The 13139-nt window shown below is 35.1% G+C and overlaps 1 protein-coding gene across 1 annotated transcript; it reads left to right on the forward strand.

The window, feature by feature from the left end:
* Positions 1-1409: 1409 nt before the first annotated feature.
* Positions 1410-2387, forward strand: LOC139853608 (uncharacterized). Its single transcript, XM_071842989.1, has 2 exons — positions 1410-1794; positions 1903-2387. The coding sequence occupies exons 1-2, from the start codon at positions 1410-1412 to the stop codon at positions 2385-2387; spliced, it is 870 nt and encodes a 289-aa protein (XP_071699090.1).
* The last annotated feature ends 10752 nt before the right edge of the window (positions 2388-13139 follow it).

Raw genomic sequence — 13139 nt, forward strand, 5'->3', positions numbered from 1 at the left:
TGATTATTTATGTTAAACTAATGAACTCACCAACCTTTTGGTTGACACTTTAAAGCATGTTTATTCTCAGGTACGAAAGAAATCTTCCGCTGTGCATTTACTCATTTTATAGATATTACTTGGAGTCATTCATGGCATATTTCAAAAGACGTTGCATTCGAGTCGTCGAGTTCATCAAGATTATTATCAAGTCAATTATAGTTGGATATGTTATGAAATGGTATACATGCCTGTCAACTTTTGATGTAATGAAAGATTGTCTTTTCAAAAACGAATGCAATGTTTGTAAAATGTATCATATAGAGGTCAAGTACCTCGCGATGTAATCAACTGTTGTGAATCGTTTATAATCGATATGGACTTCGTTCGGATGGATTAGGACGGGTCATCACAAGTTACCCAGATCAAAAAGTAAAAATCGACATCGAGTTAGATGAAGAAATACGAAAAAAGATTATGCAAATGCTTGTTGCGTACAAGGATGTGTTCGCTTGGAGTGAGCAGGACATGACTGGAGTTCCGTGTAATGTCGCAGAGCATCGATTAAATGTTAATCCTGCACTAAAACCAATTGTGCAAAAGCGTAAAGGAATGGCTCCTGATTGCATAAAATGGTTGAGTGCGGAAGTGGCCAAGTTAGTTAATGCAGGCATTTTGTGTAAGTATAGTATCAAACATGGGTTGCAAACCCAGTATTGGTAAAAAAGCCTGATGGTTCGTGGAGGACGTGCATAGACTTTAAAGACATAAACAAAGCTTGTCCAAAAGACAACTATCCGCTTCCTGAAATAGATCTCAAAGTGGAATCCTTGCATGCTTATCCTTATAAATGTTTTTTGGATGCCGCAAAAGGATATCATCAAATACCAATGGCATTAGAAGACGAAGATAAAACCGCATTCCATACTGGAAAAGGCATTTATTGTTATATTAAAATGCCTTTTGGCCTCAAGAATGCGGGAGCATCTTATCAGCGATTAATTGATAAAGCATTTGAGGGCCAAATAGGCCGTAACCTTGAGGCGTATGTTGATGATCTTGTTATAAAAAGCAAAACGCAAGAAAATATTTTGCTTGATATGAAGGAAACATTTGAAAATTTGCGAAAGATCAATATGAAGTTGAATCCGTCTAAATGCAGTTTTGGGGAAAAGAAAGGCAAATTTCTAGGGTACTATGTCACTGAGCAAGGCATACAAGCAAATTCTAAGAAAATCGCCGCAATTGAAAACATGACCGCGCCTAAAACCGTTAAAGAAGTACAAATTTTAACTGGAAAGATTGCGGCTTTAACCATATTCCTTTCAAAGGCTGTGGAAAGGCAGTTGCCTTTCTTTCGCACACTTAAAGGGTGTTTGAAATAGAAGAACTTTGTATGGACAGAAGAGGCAGACAAGGCATTTCAAGAAATGAAGCAATTGCTTGCTACGTTACCTACATTGATTGTGCATGAGGATGGTGAAATTTTATACCTTTATATTTCGGTTACGAATGAGGCATTTGGTTCAGTACTTATGGCGGAATGGAATAAAGTCCAGAAGACAGTTTATTTTGTTAGCAAGGCGCTTGCGGGAAGTGAAATAAACTATGCGCCAATTGAAAAATTTATTTACGCGTTAGTTTTGACATCAAGAAGGTTGTGTAGATACTTTCAAGGTCATCCAATACACTTTTTAACTGATTTGCCGGTTAAACATGTTTTGAGCACACCTGCGATATCAGGAAGACTCACAAAATGGGCGATCGAGCTTGGAGAATTTGAAATATCATATTTACCGCGTACGTATGTAAAAGGTCAGGTTTTAGTAGATTACCTTGCAGAAATGATGGGTGAACTGGAGGTTATCCATGAAAGAACGCAATTAAAACCACTTTAACACGAAATCTGGGATTTATATACAGATGGTGCATCGTGTATTGAAGGTGCAGGTGCGGGATTGGTATTGAAAAGTCCGAGTGGCGAAGAGCACACATACGCGCTACGCTTTAATTTTGATGTGACAAATAACGAGACTGAATATGAAGCACTGCTTGCGGGATTAAATATGGTGCATAAAATGCATATCTCGCAGTTGCGCACATATGTTGATTCGCAGTTAGTGGCAAATCAATTCAATGGCTCTTTTGAAGCTCACGAGTTGTCTATGCGGAAGTATTTAAAACTTGTGCAAGAAAAATTTGAATTTTTCGAGTTATCACAAGTATTAAGAAGTCAAAACAAAAAGGCGGATGCGTTAAGCAAGCTTGCTGCATTAACATTTTCGCACTTTCAAAAGCAGGTCTGGGTAGAAGAACTTCCCAATAAGTCCATTGATGGAAGTTTGGTTGTTGCGGCTATCGAAGAAGTTGAACCAAATTGGATGGATCCTATTGTGAATTATTTGTGAAATAGTGCATTACCAGAAGACAAAAAGGAAGCTTGATTGGTACGCGAAAGATCACCTATGTATGTGATTGAAAATGATGTGTTATATCGCAAATCATATTTGGGACCATTAATGCGGTGTGTAGGACCCACGGAGGCTGCAAGAATTGTTGAAGAAGTTCATAAGGGATCCTGCGATCTTCATTCGGGTTATAAAATTATTGCAGCGAAAATAATGCGAATGGGTTACTTTTGGCCTACCCTATATCGCGATGTTGCACAAATTGTTAAAAGGTGCAAAAGTTGTCAAAGGCACGCACCGCAGAATAGAAAATCAAGACATGATATGATTCCAATTGATTCGCCATGGCCATTTTATAAATGGGCCATTGATATTGTGGGACCATTTCCACCAGGTGCATGGAATGTAAAGTTTCTAATTGTAGCGATTGATCATTTCACTAAATGGGTGGAAGCAAAAGCTTTACGTACAATAACTAGCGTACAAGTGCGGAATTTTATATGGGAATACATTGTGTGCAGATTTGGCATTCCGCGGGAACTTGTAAGTGATAATGGGGCGCAGATTGCAAAAGATCCATTTCTAAAGTGATGTGCGGAATTGAATATAATTCAAAAATTTACATCAGTTGCACATCCACAAGCAAATGGGCTATGTGAGGTCACTAATCGTGATATTGTCAGTGGTATTAGGAAGCGTTTGAATGAAAAGCGGAATGGATGGGTTGATGAACTGTCGAATGAACTATGGGCTCATCGCACTACTTTTAAGAAAAGTACGAGTGAAACACCATTTAGCCTGGTATATGGTTCAGAGGCAATGATCCCCGCGAAAGTCTTTGTCGAGACGCATAGACTTGCTAATTTTGATGAAAGTGCGAATGCAGATGGCATTTGTGAAAATTTAAATTTCATTGAGGAACGCATGCTTATGGCCGCGATACGTAAGGCAAATAATAAGCAACAAATTGCCAAGTATTACAACAAGAAAGTACGCGCGTTAGCCTTCGATGTTGGAGAGTGGGTTTTGCGGAATAATGAAGCAAGCCGTGCTGAAAAGCTTGGAAATTTGGGACCCAATTGGGAAGGTCCATACCAAATAGTAGGAATCAATGCGGCAGGCTCTTATAAACTTCAGGACATTGAAGGGCGTAATATACCTAACGCGTGGCATGCTACTTTGTTGAAAAGATATTACATATAATGAAAGAAATATGCGTTATTCTATTTGGAATTTAGTGATTTGGGCATGCGTGTAGCAAAATTAAGTTTGTACTACTATGAGAGATGAATGAATTTCAAGTTTTTCTTCATAGCAGCAATTGCGCATTTATGCGTAATTTGTAAATATAGCGCATCGAATAAAATAACAAGTTCGAAATTATATAAGTGATGGTAAAGACCACTTGACAGTTAGCAAAAGCAATTTAAAGTGCATGCGAAAAGAATGAAACTTGTAAAATTGTGCCCAACGTATTAGATCTAGCCATACTTGGATGCTTCGCAATAAGCACAAATGTTTTACCTAAGGATCATTTCGGCAGACTTAGAAGATTCATAATGTGCAGAAAAGCACGCGCATACAGGTTGTTTCGCATAAAGTAATTGTTTGTTATGTGCACAATAATAAACAATGAAATTGCAAAAGACAATGCTAGTAATTATGAATAATATTCTCAAAGCGCTATATAAATAAAAGCAATTGCAATTGATAAATAAAAATTTTATTATGATACTGCAGAAAGTACAACTAATTGAAACATAATAAATGCGTTTACAGATGCGCTTATGAATGCAAAATTCTATTCCTTACTGGTTAAGTCTAATTTAATAATGTCTTCGACGGGAGCATCTTTATTTTGACTTATGGCCTCCAGTTTTGGAATAGGAATAACGCGAATTCCTTCTCTTGCCAGCGTGACCATCTCTTCTGCCTCTTCAAGAGGACATATTAGCTTTTCAATGTATTCCGGCATGGGTTTCGGCAATACAGTCACCTTACTAATTTCCTGTAAAAACTTCACTCGCTCAAGCTGTTGAAGTGCAGTAACATACGTATCAAATCGTTGAGAAACATCAGCTGAATCCATAATTTTTTGCCCAAGTTCAGTCAAATGTTCGCGAAGTTTCGCGAAGCTAGATTCCGCAGTTGTTTTCGCGGACAAAGCTGTGGATAGGTCGGTTTGCATTTGAAGGAGTTTATTTTTCATAGTATCATGAGCTGCTTGAAGATTGTCCTTTTCAATTGCTTTCTCGGACGGTTGTCTCTTCAAATCATCTGCGGAATTTTTTGCTGCTTGTAACTCTGTGGTTGTGGAGGAAAGCTGGGATTGAGTGATTGCATGCTTGGTTTGTTCTTTTTTCAAAAATTCAAGAAATTTTTCTTGACGAGACATTGCATCAAATGCGGATGCAAATGTCATGAAGAAATTTTGGGCAAAGCAGTTGAATGCGTCGCTATGAGAGAGTTTGCTAAACTCAGCGCGCAGATCATGTGGGAGGGCTAGCTTCATGCATTGCCGTTGATCCAGTGCAGCTTCTGGAGATGCGCATAAATAGCCTTGAAGGCCATCTACTTTAATGGATTTTAAAGCACTGGGGGGAATGCGCCAAATGTCTTCGTACTTAGATAGATCAAATGTTGGTGGAGAGCTTGTTTGCGTTGTTGGTGGTGGAGTAATGGATGTTTCTGCTGAAAAAATATAATAAAAAGATATGTTAGCGTAAAAGAACACTATAGGTGTCACTTCAAGCAAAAATAATAATATGCACAATGTGAACATTACCAGTCTCGGATTCAGTAGGAATAACCTAGCTGGAACGCGTAACCCTCTTGGCAGATCCAAAAAGAGGAGATGTAACGGGTCGTTTGCTTGGAGTTGCAGTTGTTGTGCTGGCGGTAGGATATTTCTGTGCAGGTTTTGACAATCTTGATTCATGACTTTTGAGCCTCTCCGCAAGAAATTGCTTTGTGTCGTCCTTCTTTTCAATCTCTGAAACCCTCATGATGATGATGAATGAATGAGAAAGTTGTTCATGCAAAATAAAAGATTATAAAGAGAAGGCCGTGTTAATGGTTAATATGAATGAGAAAGAAGTGAGAGGTAAAGTATGTTGGTTGAAATGATAATCAAACTATATATATATTGAGAGAATAAATTCCAACAGCAATTTTACCTAACGGCTATATACACAACAAAAATCAACGAATATAAAAATAGCCGTTGTGAAAATAAAAAATACCTCGGCGCATAAACATTGTGCGTAAGTTGTTCACATAAAAAGACAAACTACAATTTTTTAGAGTTTATTGTATTACATTTTCTGCAAAAATGTAACACAATAAACTGGGGGGACTTGATCATATACATACATATGTATATGTATATTTTTAGTGCGAAAAGCCACTTAAAGGTAAAGATACAAGACACGTAAACCGCGATAAATCATAATGAATGCGGTAGGATTACGCGGAATATTAAAGAGTGCATAGGATTCTCGCAGTACTTGTGCGGAATGCCTAAGTGCCCGCACATCTTACTTCCGCGTAAGTCCCGAACCTATAAATAGGGAGCTTGGCCTCTCATTTGAGGTTGTTGATTCTGGAAGAATTGCTCTAGCCATATTGATCTCTCTCGTGAATTTGCCCGAGACTTGATCTTTGTTGGTTAAGGTAATTTACGAAGACCGGGACATGGTTGTTGATCGTTTAGCACTTAATGAAATATGACAATAAGGTCTCAAAACAATAATCGACATCCATTATACCCCCTCATTGCACTCAATCCTTGATTAGTCTTAATTGGATAATCTAGGATTGATCAACTAATACTAAAGTCGAAATACTGATGGTGTTGATATCGCTAGATGAGAATCCCCTGGAATAATTCAGGACTTAGAGTTACGTAAGAAAGAGCATCGCTCTAGCAAGTGCGGAAAATACGATCCTTATGGTAACGCAACAATTTTGAATGGTTTAAGTGTTAGTGGATGCCCAAAGGCTCTGCATAGCGTGGCAGTAAGTGCCTTCATCACATACATATACACACACATGAATCTCTCGATTTCGACTGTTGTAAAGTCTTCATGATGATTTGGATACGAATAAGCAACGAAGAATTTTTATATAACAAGCAACAAGAATTTTCTAGAAATCGTTTAAGGTGATAATGTAAGAAAAGAAACGAAGTTCTTAGTAACTAGAGTTATGTACAACATGTACTGTTCTAAGTAAAATATCTTTTGGATAAAAGATTTGATTTGTAAAAGTGAAAGTAAGATTTCACATGTACTAGTCAAAAATAAGTAATTATTTACTTTATTATATATAACATATACGGTTTCTAAAATTTGTACGAATGACAATAAAATAAATTTATTTTTTTATAAAACTTTGAGAGAATCGCACAGTAAAATAGTGTGTGTAAAATTTTGGCAAATAAAATTTTCATATTTCGGAGGTTACAAATTGGAAAAAGAACCATAAGTAACATCACCATCAGCCCGTAGTATGATATTGTCCGCTTTGGACACAAGCCGATCACCGACTGGCTACCCGCGCACGAGTACAACCCCGGATCGCACTTCTACCTCACGGATTTGCTTCTCGGGTAAACACCCTCAAAACGCGTCATACCACAAGAGGTATCCACACCCTTATAAGGAGTGCTTTGTTTTCCTCTCCCACCGATGTGGGACGAGTCTGTTACAACTCTCCCCCCCTTCGGGACACTGCGTCCCCGCAGTGCACATCGATGCGGGCCCCAGCTCTGATACCATAAGTAACATCACCATCAGCCCGTAGTATGATATTGTCCGCTTTGGACACAAGCCGATCACCGACGGGCTACCCGCACACGAGTACAACCCCGGATCGCACTTCTACCTCACGGATTTAAAATCTTGAGTGATAGTTGAGCAAAAATGTTACGAGGTGATGAAAACTGTTGAATTTAAATGTGGTTGATGACTATTAGAGGGCATAAGTCCTTTGACCAAAAATGCTTAAGTGTGTAGTTGTTGTGTAACGATCGCTCCAAATCCATATAGACGAACACATCATTTATCGATTTCATTGCGAGGTATTTGACCTCTATATGATACGTTTTATAAACATTGCATTCTTTTGAAAAGGCACACCATAAATGAATATTTAAATCTAAGGTTTTCGACATCTGACGATTTCTACATATAGACAATCACCGTAATATAATAGTTTACAATAATACTTCCGTTGATAATGCAGTCAAAATAAGATAGATGGTGATGATTTGTGAATGCAACGTTTTCTCGAATAAAGCATGTATGACTCCATGCACATATCTTGTATAACATATAAGCAAACAGCGGAAGACTTCTAGGAACCTGAGAATAAACATGCTAACAAGTGTCAACACAAAGGTTGGTGAGTTCATAGTTTTAATGTTGCGCATAATCTGTATATAAAGGTTGACCACAAGATTTCAGTTGTTTCATCCAGAAACATTTATCAAAATATTCTACAAGATTGAGCACCCTGGTAACTAAACTTTAACGTCTATATAATAAGTACCCCTGTTTTAACATACATGCAACCAACATGTACAATACACGCAATCCAATATGTACTAAACTCAAATAGCATACGTCTGTTTTATAGTTCAGGCTAGGGTTTCTATACCTGGAACAGACGGGGATGTCAAGCCCTATGGATCCATATACTACTACTGGCCCCACCATTTCTTATAACTGGCAGTTACTAGTTACCAAAGCTAAGGTATTTTCTGTTCAAACCGGGTGTAGAATTTAGTATGTACTTGTGTCCATTTCGTTTAAAACAAAGTGCATGTATTCTCAGCCCAAAAATGTATAGAGTAAAAGGGATTATATGAAACTCACCTTATCAGCACATAAAGTCGTTCACCGAAATGTGACCAAAACTAAGAATACCAATTAATCGTAGATCTCAACCTAGAGAACATATGTTGGTCAATAAATGTCTATCAAGCTAGGTCTGGTCATAGTGTATCACAATCCTAATGCTCGATATCGACATACAAAAGTTATCAAAAGTCATTTCAAAAAGTCAATCTGACTCAATACTATAGTTGAATGATCATGGCAATCGAAACATTTTAACATTTCACATAGTTTTCCAATTCTTATAAAATTAGACTATAGTTTTTATAAGGCTTTAAAATATGATAAAACAGTCAATTTTGACAATTGTTCAACAAAACGAGATGTACCTTATATAGAAATTCATTTACTCGATTAGTAATATTTGAAAATCCAATTTATCAATCTTATAAACAGGTTGTTTAAATCTTAATTACAGATTCAAAAGCAATTCCAATTATCATTAATCATAATTTAGTTATCCATATCTTTTAATTCGTTCATCGAAATTACGCGGCTTCCAAATGAAAAGTTATTGATTTTTCGCCAGCTTTCCAAAAACATGCATATCATATACCTTTTATCAGTAATATATGTATTTAATTCGTGTTTCATCATAAACTGTTTAACGATGAAATTTAGCATACAAGCATGCATAAACATATATACTCGAGCACTAGACATGTATACACTATTAATATATAAAAGATAAGATATGAATGCTCACGTATCAATATTGTGATTCAATATTGCAGGAAAGTACGTAGATGCAACAGAGATGATAAACACTAGGTTTGACTTGCAAACAATACCCACGAATATTACCCATAACCTCCATAGCTATAACCCATAATTTCCTTAGCTCTATCCCGTTCGAAAAGCTGGTTTTGAAGTGACACGCTCATGACCTCGTCGTAGTATTTTATGTATAATATTAATTAATAATAATACTACTAATAGTATTAAGATTAATTATAATATTAATAATAATAATAATAATAATAATAATAATAATAATAATAATAATATATAAAGAGAGCAGAGGGATGTGAGGATATGTGTGTGTGTAATCGAGCAAAAATGAATTCAATTTATAGACCTTTCCTGAAATCTGACCCCATGCGATCGCATGGGTTTTATGCCTATTTCCCATGCGATCGCATGGCCCCAAAATCCAGCTCACAATTTTTTTGTTGTTTTGCTTGTCGACATAATTAAATATAATATCTATAATATATATTATTTAAATTAATTAATTATATAATATATTATATTCTCTTGTCTAGTTGACTTGTAATTTTTGTTCCGATAAGTCGTACGTCGTCACTCAATGTGATGTCCCCGTCAAAACACTTAACGGCTTCGTCACTTGGTCCCACAGCTTGATCATAACTCTATATTAATTTGGTAAATAACCTTGCATTCTTTATTTAAAAATGATTTCCTATAAGGAAACCTACCAAAATATGTAATTTTAGAAAAACCATACATTATTACTTAACCAAAAGTTGACCAAAACAAAGTCAACAGCATCCACTATTAAATGTATCAAAATAGAATGCAAGTTAATGTTTAACAAAAGCTGCCATCATAAATATGCAGACTCTCTAAGCACAGCGGAAGCAATCAATCATGAACCTGAGAATAAAAATGCGAGTAACTGTTAACAAAAATGTTGAGTGAATTATAGGTTTAATATTGTAAACAATATCTAATTTAAACCATAAAAATTTATGTTTGAAAACATAAAAACTCCTTTTTGGACCACTAAATTATATGTTAGAAAACATATAAAAATATTATTCCATTTTCCGTGAGCCACCTGGTAACCACTTAACCATTTATTTACCCTTGCCAAACACAATAAATAATATACACCGAACAAGTGTATCTACAACAAAATACGAAGTACTAAACATTCCGATTATAAATTGCTAGCGCGACTAGCTCGAAATGGGGTTGTCAAACCTGATAGATCTATCCGTAAGATTCGCGTTCACTAGTAGAAACCAGTGATTACAGTTACCAGACTAGGGAATATTTTTGTTCAACTCACAATGAATAATTTAAACCAACTTCCACTTGTGTCCAAAATATAAAATAAATTGCATATATTCTCATCCGAAAAGATTTAAAATAGAAAATGGGACTATAACTCACCTTAATAGCAACGAAGTAACCACACAAATAAGCGAACAGCAAATGAAGTAAAGTGATCAGGAATGATCACAACGCCGACCTATAAATAAAGCAGGTCGATATAAATAACTAACTTAGGTCAAGTCTTAGTATGATAGCTATTGTACATGTTGCAAGTAGACATAGAACAATACTCAACATGCATCGGTTTGATCGGAACAGCGTACGGACAGACACTTTCTATTTTTAGCAGGTTTCCATTTTTGGAAAGTTTCTATTTTTGGAAAGTTTCTATTTTTGGAAAGTTTCCAAATTTAGAAAGTTTCTATTTTTAGAAAGTTTTAAGTTAGGAAAGTTTCCTTATTTAGAATGTCAACAAAAGTCAACTGAAAGTCAAAGTCAACCGAAAGTCAACTCAAAAGTCAACCTTGGTCAAACATAGTCAACGTTAATTTTAAAAGTGTAAGTTGTAATAATAATGTAAGTTATAATGTTTATTAAAGTTAAATATGTCTAATTATGTCATAACATAAGTTTAATTAAATTAAAATGAATTATTAAAGTTAATATAAGTTTAAATGATATAATTAATATAACATAAGTATTTAATTAATTTAGTAAATATTAGTCATAATATAAGTATTATTAATTAATAATAAATTTTAAATCATATCATAAGTATTATTAATTAATAATGAATTATTAATCATATCATAAGTTTCTAATTATAATTATTAAATCATAAGTATTTAATAATTAAATTATAATTAAATAATAACTAAGCCTTATAATAATTAAATAATTAATTAATCTTTATTATAAGTCTTATAATAATAATATTATAATTTAAGTTTAATACTTATCATAAGTATTTTCCATTAATAATAAAAGTATTATTAATCATAAGTTTAATTAAAATGTTAATTAAATCATAAGTAATAATTAAATGATATAATAAATATATGTCATAAGTCTTAAATTATAATAATTACTTTTTATATCATAAGTAATTAAATGATAATGAAATTCATTATTTATATCATAAGTTTAATAATTAATCACAAGTTTTAAATCAAAAGTTCATCGGGTCGTATCTTGAGCCCCGGGTGTCGGTTTTCGGCGAGCCTTACATATGTCTCCACCTAATCAAACCACCCGACACTTCGGTACACTCAAGAAAATACCAATAACAGCCCACAAGTCATGGTGATCAGCCAAGACATCACTTGAAACTTTAATTCAATCAAAATCGTGTTTTAGACGCAACGGGTGATTCGTGGCTCGGGTTTAGATGACCCGAACATGAAAGTTCGTCCCATCATTGATCCTAACACACTAACACACCCTAAAGTCACCAAATATGATCACAAAGTTGGACCAAACCTGGTTCATACCAATATCACATTTCAATCTTAACAAAATACCACTTTGATCATATCTAGGGCTCCAGGAATCGAAACGACATGAATCCGGAGTCTAAAATTAATGTATTGATGAGAGGAACTCATCTAGATACTTTATTTTAACTTTTATAACAGTCAAAATATCAGAAATATACGAAATAGCTGTTGTCCCAATTTTATCAAACCGAAAATATGTGTTTATGAGTAATTCTATGCATACAAACACCATTACAACAACAAGTAATCATCATACTATTAAAATAACATATAAAAACATAAAAATTAAAGAAAAAATTGAAAAGCTAGGGTTAGGGTTTATACTCTAATCAAGAATTGAAGGATATGAACGTGTAGAGATCGAAGAGAGGAACGCGTTGATGTTAAAAGCCCTTTGATCCAAGCTCTAGATGATGATCAATTGAAGATGATGATGATGAGAAAAATGGCGGCCAAAAAAAGGGAAAGAAAGAGGAGAGGAAAAGTGAAATAAATTGTTTAAGTAAAAATGGAGAAATGAAGTTTCCTTCTAATTAGTACTAATTACAAAAAAAATGCACATAACACCCTCCCTAAAAGGGGTTCAGCTGAAATCCTCATTGGGTGGGCCCCCCTTTGGCTCAAATTTGATAAAATGTATAATTGCCTGTGGCCCAAATGCCCGAACGAAGCCCGAAACGCGAAAACGCTACTACGCGATTGATTTTTCGGAGAGATAACAAATACGCGACGAATAAAATATATAAACACTAAATATAATCATATGACATCAAAATATCATATTTAAAATAAATTGGATTTAAAAATCCCAAAAGCTTGACCGTTGGTTTGAAAACCGAAAAGATTCGCCGGGTGGAAATCCGCGACATGTAGAAACGTACCACTTAAAATATGAATACAAATATTCACATAACACATAATAATTATTATATTATTACAAAAATAATAATATAGGTCATAGAAATGATGTGGCACGAATAACAGTTAACGGTCGTTAAATAATTAACGGTAAAAGATAACAGAAAAAGTAGGGTCGTTACAGTACCTTCCCGTTACGGAAATTTCGTCCCGAAATTTAAGCAGGTGCAGGGGTTGACTCGGCATCTGGGAACAAATGCGGGTACTTCTGCTTCATCAGATCTTCACGCTCCCAAGTGAACTCGGGACCGCGCCTGGCGTTCCATCTAACCCGGACAATAGGAATTCTACTCTGCTTCAGAGTCTTAACCTCTCGGTCCATAATTTCAACAGGTTCCTCAATAAAATGAAGTTGCTTATCAACATGAAGTTCCTCCAGAGGAATTGTCTTATCGGCCTCGGCCAAACACTTCTTTAAA

The sequence above is a fragment of the Rutidosis leptorrhynchoides genome, chromosome 6, assembly GCF_046630445.1.
Source record: "Rutidosis leptorrhynchoides isolate AG116_Rl617_1_P2 chromosome 6, CSIRO_AGI_Rlap_v1, whole genome shotgun sequence".
Taxonomy (NCBI): domain Eukaryota; kingdom Viridiplantae; phylum Streptophyta; class Magnoliopsida; order Asterales; family Asteraceae; genus Rutidosis; species Rutidosis leptorrhynchoides.